A 24,994-nucleotide genomic window follows, 5' to 3' on the forward strand; every position below is an offset into this window, starting at 1 on the left:
AGCCGGTCCCTTAACATATTTATTATTCTTATTTCAGGAGCTTACCATGAATAAATTCAAGCTAACCTGGGGGCTAATGTCAGAGATATACCCCGCAGGGTAACCCGGCTTGAAGTATGACCCACCAAGGACTTGGCGACTCACGGACGACTCAGCAGTGACCTGGCAGACGACTCATACTTGACCCCACAGGCGACTCAGGCAAATGACGAAGGCCCAAGGCCCGGCATACACCCTGGCATAAGGCGACTCATAGAGAGGCCAGGAGGGCCGACACACAAGAGAAGGCCCAAGAAGAGGAAAGACTCCCACAAGAAGGAAACAAGACCCGGATTAGGATTCAAGAGAGACTAGTCCTATTCCTACTCCTAGTTGGACTCTACATGTAAACTTACACCTTCCACCTATATAAGGAGGGGTAAGGCGCCCCAAGAGGGGTTAAGTTAGACAAGATACACAACTTAGGTCTAGACAAGACAAATCATGAGATAGACAGATCAGACACCCACGAGATTAGAGGTGCCGAGTTTGCAACCTTGTAATCGAGATCATCATCTTCATCAATGAAACACAAACAAGACGTAGGCTTTTACCTCCATCGGAGGGGCCGAACTTGGGTAAACTCGCGTCTCTCGATTCCAACCAACCTCTCTCAAGCCGCCACATGGTTGCGATGGCCTCACACCTAAGTCCTTGCACGAGGACATATGCCGTGACAAAACCACGACAACAACCACACACATAACTCAACTATACTAAAACATCATCAAACCTTAAGTGTGCAGACCCTGCGGGTTTGAGAACTATGTAAAGATGCCCCGAGGCACTCCTCGGTCAATATCCAATAGCGGGACCTGGATGCCCATATTGGATCCTACATATTCTCCGAAGATCTTATCGGTTGAACCTCAGTGTCAAGGATACATATAATCCCGTATGTCATTCCCTTTGTCCTTTGGCATATTTCCAACACCAATCGTTGTTCAAGGAGGTGTGTATGTGGTTGAAGTAGGTGGCTACAGAGGTTTTTACCCAACATGTGTGGCAGCATAATCTCCGGGTCAGTCCACCACCCCCTTTGACATAGGCATAGTGTCGGTTTGTAGGACTTTACTATTGCCGATTTGTCGTTTTTTCTTTCTTATTATTATCAAACCTTTGGAGTTTGGCTATGTGTATCCTAGTTATGCAAAGGTCGAATGTTAATCATAATACTATGTATGCAGTTGATGCTACATTTTAAAATAATAGATACGCCCTTTATCAAAAAATTCCTGTGGCCTATTGACGTTTTTTGCCGCTTTGTTTAAGAAATGAAGGAGAGGAAAAGCACTGTGTCTACTCATGGCTATGCGCTTTTTATTTTTTTTCACTTCCTTGACAACCTCTTCAAATCATCATTGTTGCTATTGGTTTCATTGTCGATTGTGTCGACCAGCTGCTTGCCTGCACCAATTGCCAACAAACATATTTATTCGCGGGACAAAAGTAGTAGTGTTATACTAGTACGCTAAGAGCAAATACAATAATATAGCCAGCTGCTGGCTATAAGTCATTGTCATGTCAACTATAGCCCATCTTATAGCCAACATGTACAATAATTCATTAAAAAATTGTACTACTTTATTATATGGTCCATCTTTCATACTCACAAAATGCCTAGGAGCTAAGAGTCAGCTTACCTTCTCTCTCTTCTTCTCTTTCCTCTAACTAAACAAAAATATATTAGTTTATTCCTTATAGCCAGCTGACTCAGCTCTATTGTACTTGCTCTAATAAGAGTACAAACTTAGACACCGTTTGAAACGGGTGCAACCAACTAGCTGTGCCACCTAGTAATCAATATTAGCTAGATCATGAGCAACTTTATTGTTCTTACGCTCAATTTGCAATGAAACAAGCCCATGCAGATCGAGGAGCTTCTTCATCTTCACAATAAGATGTCCACAACGGAGCAAACATGTGCTGCCTCACTGATCGTGCTTTTGCTTGTGAGCTTTGGGAGGCTCCCTACCGTATGGATGTAGATGATCTAAAAGAGTTCAGAAAAGCCATCTTAGTTTTTTTCCCAGAAAATTGAAAGTACTTCTTGTCACTTGAATATATACACAATTTAGTTGCTAGGGGTGTATAATTGCACATGCTAATTTGCTCAGGATTTTAAATGCTCTTGCCTTGGAGCCTGCCTTAGAGTGACATTTTTAACCTTTTCATTTGTTGGTCATTAGCTATTACTAATATCCATGTATGATAACCGATTCCACATCAGTTTGTTAATGCTAGCCTACATAGATAGTGTGTTATGTATTGGATCAACGCATCATCTTGGGACCGATCGTATTTTGGATGCATTATGATCGCGTAGGCATCACAACTATCGTGGACAAGGGCTGAAAGAGGATAAGCTGTGAAACGGCAAGCGAGCGTGATATTGATTTTCACCTGTTGCAACTCACGGGCCTTTTTCTAGTTACGATTAAGGAAAAAACAGATCATTGGGGGATTTGTTCCTATGTAGACTCTCCTAGTATTTGAGCAAGATTATATCTCACGGAGATTTCCTTCGTATGCGTCTCTCTACTTTCTACTCTTCTTTTTCTTTATGAGATTAACATTCTAGTCTGTCCTAGAAGGGGATAATATCAGGTGCTCCAACGCCTTAGACGCTACTGTGCTACAATGCCACAAAATTAAAATTTTGAAGTATGAAACAGAGAAAAATATGAAAGTTCACAAGATAAGTGGCGCAACTCCTAAAAATTTAAACTCCAAACTCAAAAGACACATAGAGATACGAAAAGACAAATTTCGACGTGAGTGGTATCATTTTTTATCTTTTGTCTTCTTGTAACACTATTCCATGCTGCATTTGTCTTTTTTTCATCTCTACGTGTATTTCGAGTTTGGAGCTGAAATTTTTAGGTGTTGCACACACGTATCTTTCGAACATTTTTTTTAGAATTTTTGATACTTCAAAATTTTAGTGTACACGATATTCTCCCACCTGCTGCGCTAGAAGCATCAAAACAGGAAATACACTTTGGTTCCTGATTGTATATGCATTTTATAGGGAATTTTTTAAATAATTAATTTAAAAGTTAAAATAGTTTCGAAGTATTTTCAAATTAAACTTGACTTTTTTTTGCTCTAGTTTATAATTTTTTACAAAAAAACCAACATTGATTTCTTTCAAAAAAGACATAATTTATTTGCCATTATAGATCATATTTACATTAGTTGAACTGAAAATTTGACTTTTTTGAAAAGAAATCGAAGTGCAATTCTCTTTTTATGAGATTTTTCTCACAAGTACAATAAAAGGTCAACTTTATTTTAAAAATATTCTCAATTTTTAACATGTTATTAAATTGTTATTTTTTTATATATAGAGTGTATATACACAGAAATTGCTTTGGCTCCCGAGCTCCATGGAGGCCTTTAAATTCAAACTTCAAATTTTGTGAAAATTCATATTTTAATATTTTAGAAAATTCTGAATAAATACATAGATAGATGAAGGTATAATACACAAGTGTATAAGTTTTCATAACAAAATACATTGAAATGAAGGCTGTGCAAAAAAGACAAATCTGGAACTTTAACCACATTTTACTATTCATCATTTCAGACAATGATTTTGTCTTTTTTGTGCAGGTTACGTTTCAAAGCATTTCGATCTGAAATTTTACACACACACGGATCACATCCTTGTTTAGTTGTATATTGTTTTTCAGTTTTTTTAAAACTAAAAATTTCGAGTTTGAATTTTTCAAAAATTTCGTCGTTCATGACTCCCCGGAACCAAACATCCGTTCTCGTATATACTCCCGAGGGAGTACACAGTTTTCAAAAATTTCGTCCTTCATGACGGAGGGAGTACACAGGTTCCAAAAATTCCGGTCCCATCAAAACCGAAGTACTCTTGCCTGTTCGGACTTGACGCACTGGTCAACGTGGCAGTCAGCCAACTTGCCGTGCGCGGAGGCCCCGCTGTTGCCAGCTGTGAAAAACAGAAGTGAATGGAAGTGAAAAGTAACTTTGTTCGTAGCGACGGGAGGCTGGGAAACGATCCTACGTGCGTGCGCCCGGTGTTGATGCACCACAGAGTAGAAGGCTCTGGTCACGTGCTCTCCTAGGCTCGGTCCACCGTCCACACACACCGGGCCCCTGCCTCCCTCCTCAAAAAGCTGCCACCCTTCCCAGTTCTCACAGAGAGGGAAGGGAAGGGCGCCCGCCGAGCGACGAGAGCCCAAGCAAAAAGGCGCGGAGCCGAAACTTGCATTGCAAGGAGAGAAGGCCCTCGCCGCCCCACTCCCCATGGCGGAGGGGGAAGAGGAGGCGGCGCGGCCGCGGCCGCGGCCGACGCGCGTCGTGGAGGATATGCGCGACAGGATCGTCCAGGCGGTGAAGGAGAACCGCGTCACGATGATCGTCGGGGGCACCGGATGCGGTAACTAGCATCTCCTCCCTCCTCTCTCCTTCGGCAGCTTGCTCGCACTCGCACGCGCTCTGTGCCGTTTGGGAAGAAGGCCGGCTCGCTTCCCTCTGCTGTTCGTTGGGTTTCCTCTGCCTGTTTGTTCGTTGGGGTTTTGGGGGGGGGGGGGGGGGGGTCGCAGTGGGTGGCGTGGCGGAATCCAGGGTTCCGGAGCAGAGTTTCCGAGGGATAGGGAACATTTCCCGAGCGGGGTTGCAACTTCGATCGAGACCTTGTTCTCTTCACAGGTTTTACGGGGGACCCGGATGGTGGAGGATGAACACGGCAGGGGTTTGGGGTCAGGATGGTGGAGGATGCATTCTTCCCGGTCTAGAGCGACCCCTTCTTCTTCTACAAGTTTGTCTCGGGATTCCCCGTTTCTTCGTGTTTTGAATTTTGATTTCCTCTGGCGCTAGTCTCGGCCGGATTGGGGACAACTCCGGATGTTGGAGCAGAGTTTCCTCGGGTCCCTTGTCCCCTTCACAGGTTTTAGGGGAAGTGGATGACGAAGACGGCAGTGATTTTGGGGCGGGATGGTGCTATATTTGTCTCGGATTCCCCCTTCTCTTCGTATTTTGATTTCTCTGGTGCTAGTACGTGTGGGTTTCAGTTCAGATTTGTTCATTGCTTGTTGCCTCCGCTTGTTGGAGATTTCGTGCTACGCTCCGCTACGTGCGTCGCTTCCATTTTTATGGCGCTGATTCCATCCATGTGGCTTCCTTCACTTGATGCCAAGTTTCGGATTGCTCTGTTTTTTTACACCAACGCGTTCAGTCTCAGTTTTGACATACTCTGTCCTGCGCTCAGATGTAAATTTAGGCCTTATTTTGTAATATACTGATAATGTACATGGTCCCTTGTTTATCTCGTTGTAGGAAAGAGCTCCATGATTCCCCAATTCCTCCTAGAAGAAAATCTGGAGCCCATTATGTGCACACTGCCTAGGAGGTTTGCTGTGGTAGCCCTTGCTCAGATGGTGGCTCAATCTCGCAAATCGGAGCTAGGAGAAGAGGTTGGATATCATATAGGCCACTCGAATATGACCAATCTCATCTCGACAAGGTAACTTCCCTCCTTGTTATTTTGTTAATCAGTGCCCCCCCATCATATAGGCCGCTGTAGGTAGTGCATTCATCAGAATGTTCTTTCTACTTCTGTGTTGATCTCGACAGACATTGTTGTGCAGACTACCATAGCTTAGGCAGCCACATCAAGTATACTTGAAGGATCGGAATTACTCCACATGCGACCTTTGGTGCTACGATTTTGTGAAAATGGACATTGAATGCTTAGGAGCCTTAAAGAAATCAGTATGACTATATCTTCCAAACTGAACTGCAGGCATTATAGATTACTCGGGGTAGGTTGACCCATGGCAGCTGAAAATGGAAAATCACCTTGTTTGAAAAATATATATCGAAAATCATGCTATCACCTGTATTCCTTGAATCCTTGTTGTTCATTAATTTTTGTTAACCCACTTATTAAATATTTGACTTGTGGCATGCACTTTTGATACTAGTCATGCAGACATGTTTTACATTCATATCTATATACAGTTATCTACATGCATTAATGATTTTGTTCGATTTTGCGTTTACATTTTATTGGCAATTCAATACTAATTATTTAAAAATTAATAATGCATATGCATATACAAATAAATGTATTGCTTCTTATCTTTTATTTAGGCTTTTAGCACCTGTCAGTTTGGAGTGTCATGCTTGCCTAGCATGAAATATAATGTTAGTTTCATCTTCTTCATTATACTGCTGAGGTAGGAGATGATCTGGATAGTTGGCATGAAGTTCAGTGATGTAGGGAACATCACCATATATAGCCTTCTACGTTATTTCAAGTATCTTATCCATCTGAACCTCATTTTTTTTAGAAAAGGATCCATCTGAACCTCATGACCCACTCTTACGGTCTTACCCACTTGACAATTTTGTTGTAAATTGTTTGGGCTGCACTGCTATGACATTGACTTTCAGGCTTGTTTAATGTATGATTCAGGTCAAAAATTGCCTTCAAAACAGCTGGTGTTGTGTTGGAGCAAATGCGTCATAAGGGCTTTGCTGCATTGCAATATAAGGTTATTATTCTTGATGAAATTCATGAAAGGTCTGTGGAATCTGATCTTGTCCTTGCTTATGTCAAGCAGTTTATGATGATGACGAATGACTCAAGGTATGACTCTGGTAACAAGCATCAGTGTATTCTATTCAGTTTTTCTTTTTTAATATTGATGGTTTCTGTCTACCATAGAAATGATCTCAACTCCTTCCTGCTGATTGCTAATACATGTCATGCCACTCCTCACATAGGCTAGTTTTGATGTCTGCTACCATTAAGAGCACACAATATGTTGAGTACTTTAAAGATATTGGAAAAGTTGAACTGATTACCATCCCGAGCAGTTCCTGCTCTAACTTCCAGAGAAAAGTCCAATATCTTGAGCAGGTATGTATTGATTCGTACTCCAAAATGAAGTTAATTATCCTTTTTCATTGTCTCTAATATATTCCAAGTTGCATGATGTACCAGTTAATTGTAAGAATATCTGATTACCAAACATGCTTTTTTTTTGCGAATAGATTACCAAACATGCTGTAGTTGATTTCGTATTTGCTTGCTCATATACTTTACAATGGATTTAACATTCTGATATATTACTTGGTCATTTTCACATATTGTATTTTTGCAACCATAACACACCAACTTCATTACTGTTATTGTTTCTGTTATAATAATTATTAATGCTGGCAGTAATAGAAAAAGAAAACTAGTAGCAGTGGTGGTAGTAGTACTAAACTACCAATATATACTAACTCCGTCCCAAAATAAGTGTCTCAACTTTAGTACAAAGTTCTACTAAAGTTGAGAACACCTTCTACTTTGCTCCCTTCCTATTGCTTATCACCTGATAACAATGGAATGCTGTTCAGATTGTTGATATTCTGAAGATGGATTCTGAAACTGAATCACTCCGGACGAAGTATTGCCCTGGACTAGATTGCAAGGCAGAAGCTTATCTTAATCCTGGCGTGCATCAACTCATCAACAAGTTATTGTTGCACATACATGAAAGTGAACGAGACACTGAAAAGAGTATTTTGGTTTTTCTTCCTACATACTCTGCATTGGAGCGGCAATGGGATCTGTTGTCTGGTTGTTCAATTTTCAAGGTACATATTCTTCATCGCAGCATTGACACTGATGAAGCTCTTGAAACTATGAAGGCCTCAAAGACTTGCCGAAAGGTACAAGTTGTTATATTCCAATCTAACTTAGTTCAACTGCATGTTTTATACCTGATATACTTGCTCCTACTTTTAAGATATGTGGTGTTAGTAGTGATCGCATCAAGCTAAAATTTGAGTGCTATGCACATGGAGTATTTATGGAACATATGGAGTTGGGTATGTATTCTATGGAGTATTTATGGAACTGAACATGATGATCGAAACCTTGATACTATGTGGAATAGTAACTTGTGTATTCGCATGCTTTCTAGGCCAAGTACATGTATAGGTGGTATACCACAAACATGAATCCTAGTCCCTCTCTAGCATATATCGCTATCATTATATGCTAATTGCCATTGTATTGTTGTAATGGCTAATTGCTGAAACGCCATTCCTCTCCATTTCGGGAATAGATCCAGATTTCCTACCGTCGGCTGTAACAGTGGCGATTCTACGTGTAAGCTGTGGGGTCAGCTGACCCCACAGTGTTTTTGATTGTAAGCCTATTTTTATCCATATTCTTGCAAAAAAAAAGACATTTTAGAGAGATTTGTGCACTTGAACCCACAGGTTTTTGGTGCTGGCACCGCCACTGGGTTGTAACATATAAATTCTGATTTTGTTCATCTTTCCACCATTTTCGTTATCCATGGTAAGGACCTGGGAACATGCCCCTTTTTTTAATGCCATAAAAAACAAGTGAATTCTGATATTGGGAGGTGGTAGAATTGATTATGTGGAGGAGCGGTACGCTGGATGGTACGGCACACACAGGCTGAACGATAGAGGCCAAGCATGTCCCTTTGTCTACATCATTAAGCATGGTAGCATCCAGTCTCTTTCACCCTCTCCTCTCATTTGGAGTTTCTAATCATCATCATCATTTGTTAAGTTTGGAACAAAATTGATCAACATAATTCATTAGTGATCAGTAACTTTTACACCATAGCTAGTTTAAGGATCTGTTGGGACGCAGGAATGGCGCAGAAAATTGTAGAGATTATGCATGGATTAGTAAAATTGATATTCCTATGAGAAACTCTCCACTTCAAGCTGAATTCTTTACTTTGCCGTATGCTCAGATCCGTGCATATATTCCATTAGAGAACTAACCACATGTAGCATATCTTCACATGGGGTAAACTGTATAGGATATATCCATTCGTAGGATCTAAGCAAAGCTTGCATCCATTATCAAGATCCAATGTAACAAAACAAGGAAAGGTGAGATGCCATCTCATGATAAGTTTTATATTTGACACCTAAAGTTTGCATTGTAGCACTTGTCACCCTCTCACTTCACATTTTCTTGAAGTTGATTCTGTACTGGAACTGTACTAGTAGGTTTACATTGTATTGTATGAAGTACAGTCAACAGATCCGTGTTTTGATCCTTGGCCACTGAGAACAACACACTAAACCCTAAAACGCTCCCGTACCCCCTCGCGTCGCCTCCCCTCGGGCGACGCTAGGGGCCCCCGAAGCCCTAGCCGCCAGAGCGGTTCCCTCCTTCCTCGGCCGCCGCTGCCGCCGGCAAGGGCCGCGGTGGCGGCGGGCCCTGCGCCTTAGAGCCAGGGCGGGTGGTGCCGCGGAGCCCCAGCAAGGCGGAGGGGCCGTCGCGCGCGGGGAAGACGGGGGCGGCGGTCAGGGCGGCGGACCTGATGTGCGGCGGCGTTCGTGGCCCCATGGCCGGCCGTGGTCAGGTTGGAGGGCGGCGGAGGCGCTCCATCCGGCGAGGGCAGCGGCTGCGCGCAAGGGCGGTCATCGAGGGTTGTGGATCTGGCGTTTCCTGCCCAGATCCGTCACGGCTTGGACTTCTTCGGCCGGTGGCGCGAGGAGGATCGGTGTGGGGCGGCGAGGCCCCTGTCGGCATGCCGACGGCGGTCTTCGTCTACATGACGTGCCTCCCTCGGTTCCATCCAGCCACGAGATCGGGGGGTCGCGACTTCCGGTAAAAACCGCGCCGACCTCGGTCATGGCGGACGATGGCGGCGTCTAGGACGTCGTTACCAGCCCATGGCATCGTTGTTGCAGGTCGTGGCACCACACTCGTGATGCTCCGAGGGAAACCTTAGATCTGGATCTACCGGTCGGACGATGATGGCATCTTCGATGTCATTTCCCTCGTGAGGGCATCGTTTTGGAGTACGTGCTGGGTGGACAGGACAAGAGGAGGAGCGGTGTTTGGTCTACCGTGAGCCATACGGTGTAGCCCGGCGGCATGGCGCTGCGGTGGTGCGTCGACAGGCACGTGTAGGCGGACACGTGCAGGATGGTGGCGCTGTCTGGCACCGTGGTGGCGTCGACGGCAGACCTCGCAAGGATGATGCGTTTGTTCTAGCTCTGGAGAGGGTACGGTGGTAGATGGTGGAGGCGGCCTCTGCGCCGGACTAGTTTGGGATCCAGTCTCAGTGGTGGCTGGGCTGGAGCATCAGACTATAGATGTTAGGATTTGGTGCGATATCTGTTTGGTATTTGGCCCGGATATTCAGCACACCTTCATCAAGGAATAGGAGTAGCAACATGTGTTGTCTAGATGGTGGCTTCAGGCTGACTGATGTATTACTTTGTATGGTCTCTGTGAATAATTAATAAAATGGCTGTATGCATCGTCTAGATGCAGAGGCCGGGGGTATATCCTCCTTTTCTAAAAAAAAAAAAAAACAAGGGCACCGTTGCGGCTGCCCCCTACTAGTATTAGTCTATAAATCGTCTATGGTAACCCCAGAAAATTTCTGAGGGAAGGTAACCACAATAATTGCAATTATATGAATATAACGGGATGCATGAGAGGTGAAATTTAGCATGGATGCATAAAATGTTTACGTAATTGGAGCAATGTCCTCCTATCTTGTAATGAATTATCCTTTCACTGAGTCAGTCGAATCTTTTAATTGCAGGTCATACTGGCGACAAACATGGCTGAATCGTCTGTCACTATTCCAGGAGTTGCTTATGTTGTTGATTCCTGTAGATCATTGGAAGTCTACTGGGATCCAGTCAGGGGAATTGACTTATCTAAGCTTGTATGGATTTCCAAGTCCCAGGTTAATATCACAAAAATATGAATGCTATTTATTTTAAACTTATTTATTTTCACCCTCAAGTTTGAAACTAGTTATAACTTTTCTAGGCTGAGCAGCGGAAAGGCAGGACAGGCCGGACCTGTGATGGTCAAATTTTTCGCTTGGTAACAGAGCCATTTTATAACACTTTTCCTGATCATGAAAGCCCTGCCATTTTAAGATTATCCATAAGAAAGCAAGCACTCATGATATGTTGTGCAGAGTCCATAGCTATGAATGACCCCACCGGTAATTCTTCCTCTGCAATTCAACTAATCTTGATTGATGTTTCTGTGCTGGGATTATGACGTAAAATGTAGCGCTAAAACAAGAACAGTGAACTAAAGGAGCAATTCTAGAATTCTGTGACCTTGATGCACCCTCCTCACTTGTACTTATGGACTTTGTGCAACTTACTCTTAACTACGATTTTTCTTTCAATGAGAATGATCTGCATCTTCTGTACTATTCTTAATGCGTTCACATCTTTCTGCTGCACTGTAGAGTGTGAAATAGAATTAGTCAAATATCTACACAGAAGATTCCAGGAATCTTTGGTTAGCTAGGTTCGTGGTGCATTGCTTTCATCTTCTCTTTTAAGATAATAGGCTTCTTCTTTGCGTCTATCCGGTAACCATATTATATCAGCTAGGGAATGCAGGTGACAGCAAGAGATATAGACGAGGATCAGAGCAAATTCTACTTGTAGTTAACTAAGATCAATTTCTGAACTACCAATTCTTGATTGGATTTGGGAATTCCTGTAACTGCCAGTTTCTGCTGCACTGGAACTGGTTCCCTGCTGGAATGTGTTTAGTTTATAGTTCAGCAATTGAATACTTAGGTTTCATGCGGTCCTCTTGTCTTCCTCCAGTTTTCCACGGGATGTTCCTGTCCTCCTAGAGAAAATCATGCACCATTCTGCATGCAGTCAGCCACCGTGCTTCCATGAGCAAAAAATCATTTGCAGGTGCAGCAAGAGATGAACTAATGTAGAAATCAGTGATAGAACTTACATAGGGAGCCAAGATGACCTAAGAGGTTAAGACCTGGTTGATTTGTATTAGTATTTTCGAAAGGACATGGATAAGTACAAATCTACGATCTGAGTAGGACAAAGATAATCAAGCCCGTTGCGGTCAATACAGATTTCCTTTGCCATCATTAGCCACTTTTGCTTTATGGTTTGTGATAATTGTTATAGCGCTGCACTGAGGCAAAAACCCTTTACAGAATTATCACTGTACCCATCTTAAGGCTTCAGAATCGTTCGTATTTAAATATTTTATACAGTGTCCTCAAGTGTGTATTTTTTAGCAACACCATTTTTAACACTTTATACAGCCATTGATACATAGATGTGACTACTAAATTCTATAATAATTTGTTACGTATTTTTTTGACAAAACTCAAAGCTTGCGCCTTGATGAATTGGATACATAGTAGTACTGTTTACAAGCCCAAGTGGGCTAAGGTTACAATTGCACGCAAAGAAAAATAATGGAAATACCAAGAACATGAAAGGGACACCTTTTAAGACCTAGTGCTCCCGTGCGCGCCCAGTTCACCTCCTCCTCCTTGATTTGATAGGCTAAGCATAGATGGCAAGGCTGATTGCAGTTGAATGCGCAGCCGTTCCTGTGCTTCCAGATCATCCCAATAGCTGAGTACATGGAAGCTATGTCATTTCCTTAGCGGCTCTGGAGTGGCGCTGTGTGCTGTGAACCAACATTCAATGATTCAAAGGGGTCCTTGCCGGATCTTGGCGCGCATGAGGTTGATCGCATCCAAGAGAGGAATTCGTTCCCGATCCACAGCATGAAGTGGTGGTCGACTAGCAGGTGCCTTATTGTCTTCAGTGTTTGGTCGCAGAATAAATAGGCCAGCATATGTTGCAGTCCATGACCCACCTGCTGCTCCACCATGCAGCATCAGTTGAGGCTCGCGAGCTAGATGAAGAACTTGACCTTATAATAATTTGTTATTGAAGTTAGAAAAAACACCAAATACTTCTGTGCATATTAGTCAGCAAGATCTTAAAAAACAGAGTACATGCATTTGAACACAAAACATATTTGGGTATGTGGGATCATTACACACTGTGTAACTCTCCGTATACATTTCTATTAAGATAATATTCTCACTAACAGTCACTTTTTTGTCGCCAGTCCTGCTGCAGAAAATTCTCAATCCACCGGAGTCTGCTGTTATTAAAAATGCACTAGAGACTCTTGTTCAAATTGATGCGGTTCAGCCAGCTTTCGGTGGAGGGTATCGGCCCAGTTTTTATGGCTATTTGCTCAACAGTTTGCCATTATCATTACATGCTTCTATTATTACCGTGAAATTTGGTGAGATGGGGTATCTCCATGAAGGAATCCTGATAGGCATTATGTTGGACATCCAACCACTTCCTATACTGCAACCTTTTGGTGATCAAGCATTGGTATGTTCTAGTTACATCAAGTGAATTAGTAACAACAGAACATGCTTATATCCTAATTTATGTTTTACAGCGCAAGAAGATTAGAGACGATTACTTTGATGAGGTTAGCTCTCAACAAATTGGCAAGAAGGAAGCTACACTCATCGGAAATCTTCGGGCATTTCAATTTTGGCAGTGTATGTTTAAGGTACATCCTATGTTATCTGTAACAAAATACCCTGTACATTTGTTGAGGGCCTTTTCGTTAGTTGGTTATTTTCAAATTTGTAATATTAACTTTCAAGTCCTTTTTAGTAACAATTACAAATATAAATGCTCATTATCTTTTTGTATAATGCAGATGATATATCATGGGCCTTAAGTGAAAAAATATTACTGATTAACCAAACTGTACCTTTTTTTAATCTGTTAGCACTTTTTGTTTTCACTAAAGTTACATGTTCTATTTTTTTTCAGGATAAGTTTCGTCTGGAGTACCTGATAAATATGGCCAAGAACGAAGAGTCAAATACATATGAGCCCTTGATCTTGAAAAATGAACAAGACTGGTGTAGAGTTCACAATCTCGTGCCGAAAGCGCTTAACAACATCTCTGAAATCTGTATGTCCTTTAACTTGTGATAAAAAGTTTGTGAAGTGGATTTTGTACTAGGTGTAGGTACTCCCACTAGTATGTGTATTTTGATTGCACAGTTTGCATCTATTGATGTGCGCCAGATACTCTTGCATTATCATAGTTTTTCCACTAAAAGTTCGAAAATGTACATAAGATGGTAGAAAGGGTTGCCTGCTGTAGCCTACTGTGTTATACATCAGTGTTTTCTGTTCCTTCAAAATATACATAGTTCGTGCGAGGACATACTCCTAGAAGTGCAAGTATCTAAATGCTTTCCAAAAATACAATACATGGACATTTCTTGTTCTTAACTCTTTCTTTTGAACAGATGATGATATTATGAGCACACTGCACGGCTTTAGGCCTCTTTTTCTTAAGAAAACCAGTCCTCCAAAGTACCTTCAGACCTCTGAATTCCACCATGCATGTGGTGACCCTGAATTACCGGAGCCAGAGCATATGACTTCATTCTCATCGGAAGCTGATAATTCTCATTTAGATTCACAGCGGAGGTGTGCTTCACACCCTTATATTTCTGCAACTGATTTTGGAGCCACTGACACTGTTAATGACCTGAAGAAGGTTATAAAAAAGGTGAGTTGTATACTTGTATTATATAAGTTTTGTGCATTGTCAAGTTACCCGCATATAAGACATAATGTAGAATAAATATATTCTCTATGCAAACATAATGCTTCTTGATTGGTTCACAGATGAAGATACAACTTGCAGACGAACAAGTTAGCTTTGAAGGTGAGAAGTGGGTGGAGTATGTTGACAACACTTTTGAGGAATACAAAGGCCCTCTTAACAATTCGGCTGGTGCCCACAAACCAGCATGCATGTTCTACCTCACATTAAAGGTAGACTGTTGCACTCTTTCATGCTATTTTCACCTGTCCTTTCTTGCCCGACGTCATTTGCAGGGAATGTTATTTGGCTATTTTTCTATGTGTGTTGAGTAAGATCTTTTTATTGAAGGATTGCCCTATTTTCATATCTGAAATTGTAGTAGCCACAATCCCTGCAACATAGTACATCATGTTATAACCAGCCGTGGGCAGACCAACCGAACTCCAAACCTACACCCTCAAATTCTACTGCAACTACCTGATACACTTTTCCCTGCCTCAGCGAAGGACTTGACATATTCTTGTATTGTAATATTACTCTATGAATTAATAAAATATAACACATTAATGAAACTATGAATAAAGTAGCGGTGACAGGTCAAATGACATTGACAACAGTGATACTATGCCATAATGCATTTGGTTAAAATTGTATCTACCTAACTGCATGTATATGTTAAAAAAAACTGCAGGTATAAATATTAATTCGGTATTTTGACAACTCGATGGGTATGCATACTTCTTTCTTCTGATATGTTGTTCCTTTGACCAGGGTTGTATAAATGGCAGCTATTGTTCATATGCACATGATTGTGACTCTTTGATTTCTTCATCAGTTACATCTAAAATAAGTCAAGAAGATATACCCTGGCGTACTGAAAAAGGTTGGGAAGAGTTGCTGACTGGAGGTGAAAATGGTCACATTCTTGTTGTGAATGACAAAAATCTGAAGTTTTCTCGTGAACTTTGTAAGATAGTTGCCAGTATACCTCGTCTGCGTTTGGCTGAGCATAATTCAGTTGCAAACAACCTCAGATTAGTCCAGAATGTTGCTGATCCTTCTCATCTAACTATTGGAGGTGAACATGAACTACCAGTTCCTTGGACGAAATTACAGCGAATTATTCTGTTAGATGATTATGGTTCTGGTGAAGCAATCAATCACCAAATATTCCAGAAGTTCTTTGAGTATATTGCCATCAAGATCTTGTCGGAAACATTATCCGGTTTGCAGGTCATCGTGATCATGAATAACACAAAATTTGTTAAGATACAGGTACTCCATTTGTTAAGTTGTATCACAAATCTGAAGTTCGATTAACACACATTACAGTAAAATAATCTTGGTGTGCATGACTCATGGTAGTTTATTATTTATTTGCTATTTGCCTGTTTAACATCTGAGAATGAGAATTACCTTCTGAATCTCAGCTTAGTCGACAGGCAACATTATTTATCAGTCCACTGCTAAAAATTGACAGACATTGGTTGCTGTTTTTACAGGTGGAAAAATTGGCAAGAGAGTGTTTCTTCTTTCTGGGTGAATCATTCCTATTAAATGGAGTGCCTCTTGGATGGTTTCCGTGCATCCGTCAACAAGATTGGCGAGTAGCAGGACCAGTTGCTTACGTTTTCAACATGCATCCTCCATCCCCACAGCGATTTTGCAGCACAACAGAACTGGGCGCCAAGTCCTCTGCAGAGACTAGTTAGGTCATACACATGCTAATAGCTACTCCTAGGTCAAATCGTTTTGCCAGCTGGAAATACTTAGTTCTTTGGTCAGGTCAGCTTGTACAGAAATATTATGGCACAGTAGCTACGATGGATACGGTAGGCACTGTTGCGCTGCGACTGCAAACTTGGGTTTTAATGTCGTCGCTGCTCTAATTTTTGTTAGACGTCCAATTGTCATGGAAGTGCCTTGAAAGTTGTTATATTTTCATTTGGAAGTGCCCCCAAAGGCATGGAATCTCACTCTATGTGATAACCTTAATTGCGTACGTTATATGTGAATTGTTAACTCTGGACCTTATATACCTTTGCCGGTTTGTTGAAGATACTCAACTCCTGAAAATAGTTCCTCCTTCCCAAACTTGAGGGAAGGATGTGATACACTTTGCACGTCATGATACACAGCAAGGCTAGTTTCAACAGTGTGTGGAGGGAGTCGACGGAGGATGGCAGGAGGCCAGGTGTCTTAACTCGTAAGAAATAAACTTTGTGTTTATGATGACTACTAGCTAATTGTTTGTGTGTTGCAACATGGCCAAACATATTTCAATGATTCAATACTAATTACTAGTGCCTGAATAGAGATGTCGTGAGTGTTTTTTCCCCTTGAGCCAACCCATATCGACGTTGTCGAGTAGGATTGTGTGGCAGAATGGATGTTGTTTTTGTTTTAAGAGAACGAGTAGGACAAATAATGGAAAGTATTAACATGTTCAGATTATCTCATGTTACTGTATATACGTTAGTTTTTGTTTTGTGCGTTGTCGGTGAAGATTTGTTTTTACAGGAACCAAGCGGGGATGAAAGCATTGGGTGGAAAGAAATGAGAATGAGCTGAGGCAAACCTACCGACCCCCTTTTGATAGTAGACATAGGTAAAAGTAGCCGGGCAGCTTCTAGCCTGACTTTATAAATAAAGCCAACACCCGCAAAGTAAGAAAATTTATGTAGCGATAGTGTTCCAATCAATATCTCTAAATATTCAATTCAGGCGAGCATTGATGGGAGAAAGATGGAATGACTGGATACATTTGGTCAGATGTTTGATGGAGGTTGAACTGTCGAACCAGGAAGACTCCATTCAATGAAAATTAACCACTTCTGGCAGATTTATGGTAAAATCAATCATCGACGTAATAAATTCTGGACCACTGTCGAGATCTTTACATTTGTGGAAGATCAAGGTACCACTCAGAATCAAGATTTTCATGTGGTTTATACACAAGGAAGTTGTGTTAACCAAAGATAATTTAATAAGACGAAGATGGATAGGCTTCTTTGATCAAGATGAAACGGTCAAACACCTCTTTCTTGATTGTCCACTAGCCAAATTATTATGACACTGTTCATATAGTTTTCAACATTTCTCAACCAACTAGCATTAACCCGCTATTTGGGACGTGGCTCAAAGGAGTAGAAGGAACTATAGCGAATCACATAAAGATTGGAATAAGTGTGTTGTATTGGGTTGTTTGGAATACGCGAAATGATCATATTTTTAATGGTAAGGTTATCTTAAAAAAATTGTAGGTTATATACAGAGCTACAGCTTGGATCCGTATGTGGTCATTACTCAGCCATGTGGACTTCCGGAAGCTTATGGCTATTGGGTGCAACCGGTGGGAGACGGTCGCACGGGCTATCTTCAGTCAATTTGGATGGCGAGCTACTAATAGACTAGGTGTATAGGCATTGTAGTCTGTTTGTTTCAATTTGCCAGGTGTGGCAGTTTTACCCCGCTCGTGAGCGGTTTCTATTTTGCGTTGTATTGGAGAATTGAAGACCTTTGTTACTTTCTTAGTTAATAAAATAGCTGCATGCATCGATTGATGCAGAGGCTGGAAGATGATCCTCCTTTTCCAAAAAAAATACAGAATAACAATGTAGTTACAAAAAATGGATGCCACCGGAAAACCAATTGAGACAGCGAAACAAGTCCTCTAAAGAGGCTCCGATGGAGGGCGCTGGTCTCCGCGTGCTCTCTCACAATGCAGGGGTGGCCCCATAAATTGAACGTTGTGTATTCAAATTTTAACAACTATTTTTTGGAAGCCTACAACCTTCCTTTTGGCGCTTATAACCAATTATAGCAGCATATTATACTAATTCTGTACCATATATAAGGTATCATAGAATATATTATATTCACAAAAATTGATAATAATTTGGTATTGTTCAACATATAGAACTAAAAATTGTTCAACATATCGTGGCAAATCTATGATATATAAAGGATAAAAAATAGCAAATGATAAGAAACCTTACAAAGTAGAGGATAACTTTGCGATCCTTGATGCTTTGAAAATAAGCGATGATGCCTTCGTCTTTAACTTGCAAGAAAAAAAAATCCCTTTCAATGAATGTGACCAAGTAATCATTCAAGTATTTTTGCCCCATCTTGCTTCTTAGTTTGTTTATTTCATAAAATTCATTGATGAGAAGACCCTCTCAACACCAGCAGTTGAACAGGAAGAACTAGCATCAATTTGAGAAGTTTGTAAACAGTCTCGTACCGAAGAAACCTCCCTGTTACAATTTATAAGCATTCTCACATCACGGATTCAAATGGAAAATTGAGATTGTCATGTCTAACTAATTCATAATTGAGTCCAAACAAGTTTGTAGTTTCACTGTAATTAAGTAGAAAGATAACCGGTCAGTGGTCAAAATAACTTACTTAGTCTTGTACTTCTATAAAGCAGCCTGCTGAGCAGTATGAGAACAAAATCGAGCCCTTGCTGCCTGAATTCAGTTTGACACTGATAGATAAATTCAGTTAGAACACTTTGTATAGTGCTGACCGAATTCAGTTCGACGGTGATGCATAAATTCAGTTAGAACACTTTGTATAGTTGAATTCGGGGTCAAAGGATTAGTACATGTAATAGCTATTATACCTTCAATAGTTGAAAACGTGTTGTGGCTTTGAACTGGTTTAATTACTGCCTCGGATTTCTGTAGTCATGCTAACCCCACACCTATAGAGTGTGCAGCGATCAGAAACTTCAGAACAAAAAGGGGCAAGGGGTCAGGGATGGATTCGTGGCGCGCGTCCGCGCCGCAGCCACGGTCACGCGTACCTGCGATCAATCGCCGATCAGGCGGCGACAACTCTGGTCCGTGGCCGTCGTGCGGTGCCAATCTGGCGGTTGGTGGCTCGGCTTGCTGCAGCAATTTGGGCCATATGGGTCATGTCTTGGTGGTGAGGTGGAAATAAATACGATGGGCTGACTCGTTTTGGGGCTGGAATGCTTAATTAGCACGTTATAGAGTATCAGTTTTGTTTTCCTTTATTACAACACAGTATAACCATTTATACCTATTTTTTTAACAAAAATAATGGGTATTCAAGTGAATACCCTTGAATTGAGGTGGCCCCGCCCCTGACAGTGCGGTAATGACACGCTCCTGCGGACCAACACACCGATGCTCTTGCCGCCTCCACCGCATCCGTCTCATGCCTCTTCTTCAACACCGACAGTGGACCGCCGTGGGGTGGAAGGCACCCACGCGGATACCTCCAAGGTCAAGGCACTGCGCGATTACAGACGCGCCCATGGGTTGTGCTTCAAGTACGGCGAGCGTTGGAGCCATGATCATGTATGCCCCATGTCGGTGCAGCTTCACATCGTGGAAGAACTCCTCGACTTGTTTTGTCTCGACGAAGGCACGAACTCCGTACATATGGATTCAGCTCCTCTACCATAGCAAGCAGATGACACAATCATGGCCATCTCTCGCTCAGGGGGCGTTTCAGCCAAAGCCTTCCAGTTACAATCTTGGATATCGGGCAAGGAAGTTTTGATGCTCATGGATTCCGGAAGTTCAACTTCATTCGTCAACAGTTCCCTTACAACATTCCTTGAGGGCGTGGAGCCGCTTCTTAATATTTACAAGGTGTGTGTCGCTGAAGGAGGGGAACTCAATTGCTCTTCAATGATTCCCTGATGCTCCTGGTGCTTGCAAGGGCATGAATTCGCAACAAATATGAAAGTGCTCACGCTAGGGTCTACGACGCAATATTGGCCATGTATTGGCTGTTGGAATTATGCCCTAGAGGCAATAATAAATGTATAGTTATTATTATAATTCCTATGTCAAGATAATAGTTTATTATCCATGCTATAATTGTATTGAATGAAGACTCATTTACATGTGTGGATACATAGACAAAACACCGTCCCTAGCATGCCTCTAGTTGGCTAGCCAGTTGATCGATGATAGTCAGTGTCTTCTGATTATGAACAAGGTGTTGTTGCTTGATAACTGGATCACGTCATTGGGAGAATCACGTGATGGACTAGACCCAAACTAATAGACGTAGCATGTTGATCGTGTCATTTTGTTGCTACTGTTTTCTGCGTGTCAAGTATTTATTCCTATGACCATGAGATCATATAACTCACTGACACCGGAGGAATGCTTTGTGTGTATCAAACGTCGCAACGTAACTGGGTGACTATAAAGATGCTCTACAGGTATCTCCGAAGGTGTTAGTTGAGTTAGTATGGATGAAGACTGGGATTTGTCACTCCGTGTGACGGAGAGGTATCTCGGGGCCCACTCGGTAATACAACATCACACACAAGCCTTGCAAGCAATGTAACTTAGTGTAAGTTGCGGGATCTTGTGTTACGGAACGAGTAAAGAGACTTGCCGGTAAACGAGATTGAAATAGGCATGCGGATACTGACGATCGAATCTCGGGCAAGTAACATACCGAAGGACGAAGGGAATGACATACGGGATTATATGAATCCTTGGCACTGAGGTTCAAACGATAAGATCTTCGTAGAATATGTAGGATCCAATATGGGCATCCAGGTCCCGCTATTGGATATTGACCGAGGAGTCTCTCGGGTCATGTCTACATAGTTCTCGAACCCGCAGGGTCTGCACACTTAAGGTTCGACGTTGTTTTATGCGTATTTGAGTTATATGGTTGGTTACCGAATGTTGTTCGGAGTCCCGGATGAGATCACGGACGTCACGAGGGTTTCCGGAATGGTCCGGAAACGAAGATTGATATATAGGATGACCTCATTTGATTACCGGAAGGTTTTCGGAATTACCGGGAATGTACCGGGAATGACGAATGGGTTCCGGGAGTTCACCGGGGGGGGGGCAACCCACCCCGGGGAAGCCCATAGGCTTTGGGGAGACACACCAGCCCTTAGTGGGCTGGTGGGACAGCCCCAAGGGGGCCTATGCGCCAAGAGAAAGAAATCAAAGGAAAAGGAAAAAAAAAAAAGAGGGAAGAAGTGGGAAGGGAGGGGGACTCCTCCCACCAAACGAAGTCCAACTCGGTTTGGGGGGGGGGAGTCCTCCCCCCTTTGGCTCGGCCGACCCCTTGGGAGTCCCTTGGACCCCAAGGCAAGGTCCCCCTCCCTCCTCCTATATATATGGGGCTTTTAGGGCAGATTTGAGACGACTTTCTCACGGCTGCCCGACCACATACCTCCATAGTTTTTCCTCTAGATCGCGTTTCTGCGGAGCTCGGGCGGAGCCCTGCTGAGATGAGATCATCACCAACCTCCGGAGCGCCGTCACGCTGCCGGAGAACTCTTCTACCTCTCCGTCTCTCTTGCTGGATCAAGAAGGCCGAGATCATCGTCGAGCTGTACGTGTGCTGAACGCGGAGGTGCCGTCCGTTCGGTACTAGATCGTGGGACTGATCGCGGGATTGTTCGCGGGGCGGATCGAGGGACGTGAGGACGTTCCACTACATCAACCGCGTTCTCTAACGCTTCTGCTGTACGATCTACAAGGGTACGTAGATCACTCATCCCCTCTCGTAGATGGACATCACCATGATAGGTCTTCGTGCGCGTAGGAAAATTTTTGTTTCCCATGCGACGTTCCCCAACAGTGGCATCATGAGCTAGGTTCATGCGTAGATGTCTTCTCGAGTAGAACACAAAAGGTTTTGTGGGCGGTGATGTGCGTTTTGCTGCCCTCCTTAGTCTTTTCTTGATTCCGCGGTATTGTTGGATTGAAGCGTCTTGGACCGACATTACTCGTACGCTTACGAGAGACTGGTTCCATCGTTACGAGTAACCCCCTTTGCTCAAAGATGACTGGCAAGTGTCGGTTTCTCCAACTTTAGTTGAATCGGATTTGACCGAGGAGGTCCTTGGATGAGGTTAAATAGCAACTCATATATCTCCGTTGTGGTGTTTGCGTAAGTAAGATGCGATCCTACTAGATACCCTTGGTCACCACGTAAAACTTGCAACAACAAAATTAGAGGACGTCTAACTTGTTTTTGCAGGGTATGATTGTGATGTGATATGGCCAACGATGTGATGTGATATATTGGATGTATGAGATGATCATGTTGTAATAGAAATATCGACTTGCACGTCGATGGTACGGCAGCCGGAAGGAGCCATAGGGTTGTCTTTATAACTAACATATGTGCTTGCAGATGCGTTTACTATTTTGCTAGGATGTACCCATAGTAGTAATAGCATAAGTAGCACGACAACCACGATGGCAACACGTTGATGGATGATCATGGTGTGGCGCCAGTGACAAGAAGATCGTGCCGGTGCTTTGGTGATGGAGATCAAGAAGCACGTGATGATGGCCATATCATGTCACTTATGAATTGCATGTGATGTTAATCCTTTTTTGCACCTTATTTTGCTTAGAACGACGGTAGCATTATGAGGTGATCTCTCACTAAAATTTCAAGACGAAATTGTGTTCTCCCCGACTGTGCACCGTTGCTACAGTTCGTCATTTCGAGACACCACGTGATGATCGGGTGTGATAGACTCAACGTTCACATACAACGGGTGCAAAACAGTTGCGCACGCGGAACGCTCGGGTTAAGCTTGACGAGCCTAGCATGTGCAGACATGGCCTCGGAACACATGAGACCGAAAGGTCGATCATGAATCATATAGTTGATATGATTAGCATAGGGATGCTTACCACTGAAACTATACTCAACTCACGTGATGATCGGACTTGGGATAGTGTAAGTGGATCATGAACCACTCAAATGACTAGAGAGATGTAATTTTTGAGTGGGAGTTTAGCATATAATTTGATTAAGTTGAACTCTAATTATCTTGAACATAGTCTAAGTCCACTTTGAATATATTTGTGTTGTAGATCATGGCTCACGCAAGTGTCATCCTGAATTTTAATACGTTCCTAGAGAAAGCTAAGTTGAAAGATGATGGAAGCAACTTTGTAGACTGGGCTCGTAATCTTAAGCTAATCTTACAAGCTGGAAAGAAGGATTATGTCCTTAATGCTGCGCTAGGAGATGAACCACCCGCTACGGCTAATCAGGATGTTAAGAACGCTTGGTTAGCACGTAAGGAGGACTACTCAATAGTTCAATGTGCAGTCTTGTATGGCTTAGAACCGGGACTTCAACGTCGCTTTGAGCGTCATGGAGCATTTGAGATGTTCCAGGAGTTGAAGTTTATCTTTCAGAAGAACGCCCGGATAGAGAGGTATGAGACCTCCGATAAATTCTATGCTTGCAAGATGGAGGAAAACTCGTCTGTCAGTGAACATGTGCTCAAGATGTCTGGGTACTCAAACCGTCTGGCTGAACTGGGGATTGAACTCCCGCAAGAAGCTATCACTGACAGAATCCTTCAATCACTGCCGCCAAGCTATAAAGGCTTTGTGTTGAACTACAACATGCAAGGGATGAACAAGTCTCCCGGCGAGTTGTTTGCGATGCTGAAAGTCGCAGAGTCTGAACTCCATAAAGAGCATCAAGTGTTGATGGTGAGCAAGACCACTAGTTTCAAGAGAAACGGCAAAGGCAAGAAGGGCAATTCGAAGAAGAGTGGCAAGCCTGTTGCCAATCCGCCGAGGAAACCCAAGGCTGGACCTAAGCCTGAAACAGAGTGCTTCTATTGCAAGGGTATGGGTCACTGGAAGCGCAATTGCCCCAAGTATCTGGCAGATAAGAAGGCGGGCAAAGAAAAATCAGGTATATTTGATATACATGTTATTGATGTGTACTTAACCGACTCTCGTAGTAGTGCCTGGGTATTCGATACCGGTTCTGTTGCTCACATTTGCAACTCGAAGCAGGAACTGCAGAATAGACGAAGGCTGGCGAAAGACGAAATGACGATGCGCGTAGGAAACGGTTCCAAGGTTGATGCAATCGCCGTCGGCACAGTGTCACTTCAACTACCATCGGGATTAGTGATGAACTTAAATCATTGTTTTAGTGCCTGCGTTGAGCATGAACATTATATCTGGATCTTGTTTATTGCGAGACGGTTACTCTTTTAAGTCTGAGAATAATGGTTGTTCTATTTCTATGAGTAACATCTTTTATGGTCATGCACCGAATGTGAGAGGATTGTTCATATTGAATCTTGATAGCGATACGCATATACATAACATTGAGACCAAAAGAGTTAGAGTAAACAATGATAGCGCCATATTTTGTGGCACTGCCGCTTGGGTCATATTGGTGTAAAGCGCATGAAGAAACTCCATGCTGATGGACTTTTGGAGTCACTTGACTTTGATTCACTTGACACGTGCGAACCATGCCTCATGGGCAAAATGACTAAGACTCCGTTCTCCGGAACAATGGAGCGTGCAAGTGACTTGTTGGAAATCATACATACCGATGTGTGTGGTCCAATGAGCGTGGAGGCACGCGGCGGATATCGTTATTTTCTCACCTTCACTGACGATTTAAGTAGATATGGTTATGTCTACTTGATGAAGCACAAGTCTGAAACATTTGAAAAGTTCAAGCAATTTCAGAGTGAAGTGGAAAATCATC

The 24,994-nt window shown here is 42.6% G+C and overlaps 1 protein-coding gene and 1 long non-coding RNA gene across 2 annotated transcripts; one reads left to right on the forward strand and one right to left on the reverse strand.

The window, feature by feature from the left end:
- The first annotated feature begins 4,226 nt into the window (after window positions 1-4,226).
- LOC123424579 (zinc finger CCCH domain-containing protein 4-like) lies at window positions 4,227-16,516 on the forward strand. The gene is made up of 14 exons (XM_045108216.1): window positions 4,227-4,450; window positions 5,350-5,536; window positions 6,491-6,664; window positions 6,802-6,937; window positions 7,423-7,737; window positions 10,623-10,769; window positions 10,856-11,036; window positions 12,956-13,233; window positions 13,304-13,420; window positions 13,690-13,834; window positions 14,178-14,443; window positions 14,563-14,712; window positions 15,254-15,757; window positions 15,985-16,516. Exons 1-14 carry the CDS (start codon window positions 4,318-4,320, stop codon window positions 16,192-16,194), a joined length of 2,943 nt encoding a protein of 980 aa, XP_044964151.1. The 5' UTR covers window positions 4,227-4,317; the 3' UTR covers window positions 16,195-16,516.
- LOC123424587 lies at window positions 14,337-19,423 on the reverse strand. Its single transcript, XR_006621706.1, has 5 exons — window positions 19,296-19,423; window positions 19,113-19,193; window positions 18,893-18,974; window positions 18,481-18,545; window positions 14,337-14,422 (listed from the first exon to the last, which is right to left on the reverse strand). It is a non-coding gene; the product is annotated as an uncharacterized LOC123424587 (long non-coding RNA).
- Window positions 19,424-24,994: the final 5,571 nt, after the last annotated feature.

Source organism: Hordeum vulgare, chromosome 1H (assembly GCF_904849725.1).
Source record: "Hordeum vulgare subsp. vulgare chromosome 1H, MorexV3_pseudomolecules_assembly, whole genome shotgun sequence".
Classification (NCBI taxonomy): domain Eukaryota; kingdom Viridiplantae; phylum Streptophyta; class Magnoliopsida; order Poales; family Poaceae; genus Hordeum; species Hordeum vulgare.

Bases quoted from the DNA above. Each gene is read 5' to 3' on its own strand.
- LOC123424579 (XM_045108216.1), top strand. From the start codon at position 4,318: ATGGCGGAGGGGGAAGAGGAGGCGGCGCGGCCGCGGCCGCGGCCGACG. The intron at 7,738-10,622 runs GTACAAGTTGTT...TTTTAATTGCAG, and splicing joins CCTCAAAGACTTGCCGAAAG to GTCATACTGGCGACAAACAT. The intron at 10,770-10,855 runs GTTAATATCACA...TAACTTTTCTAG, and splicing joins TATGGATTTCCAAGTCCCAG to GCTGAGCAGCGGAAAGGCAG.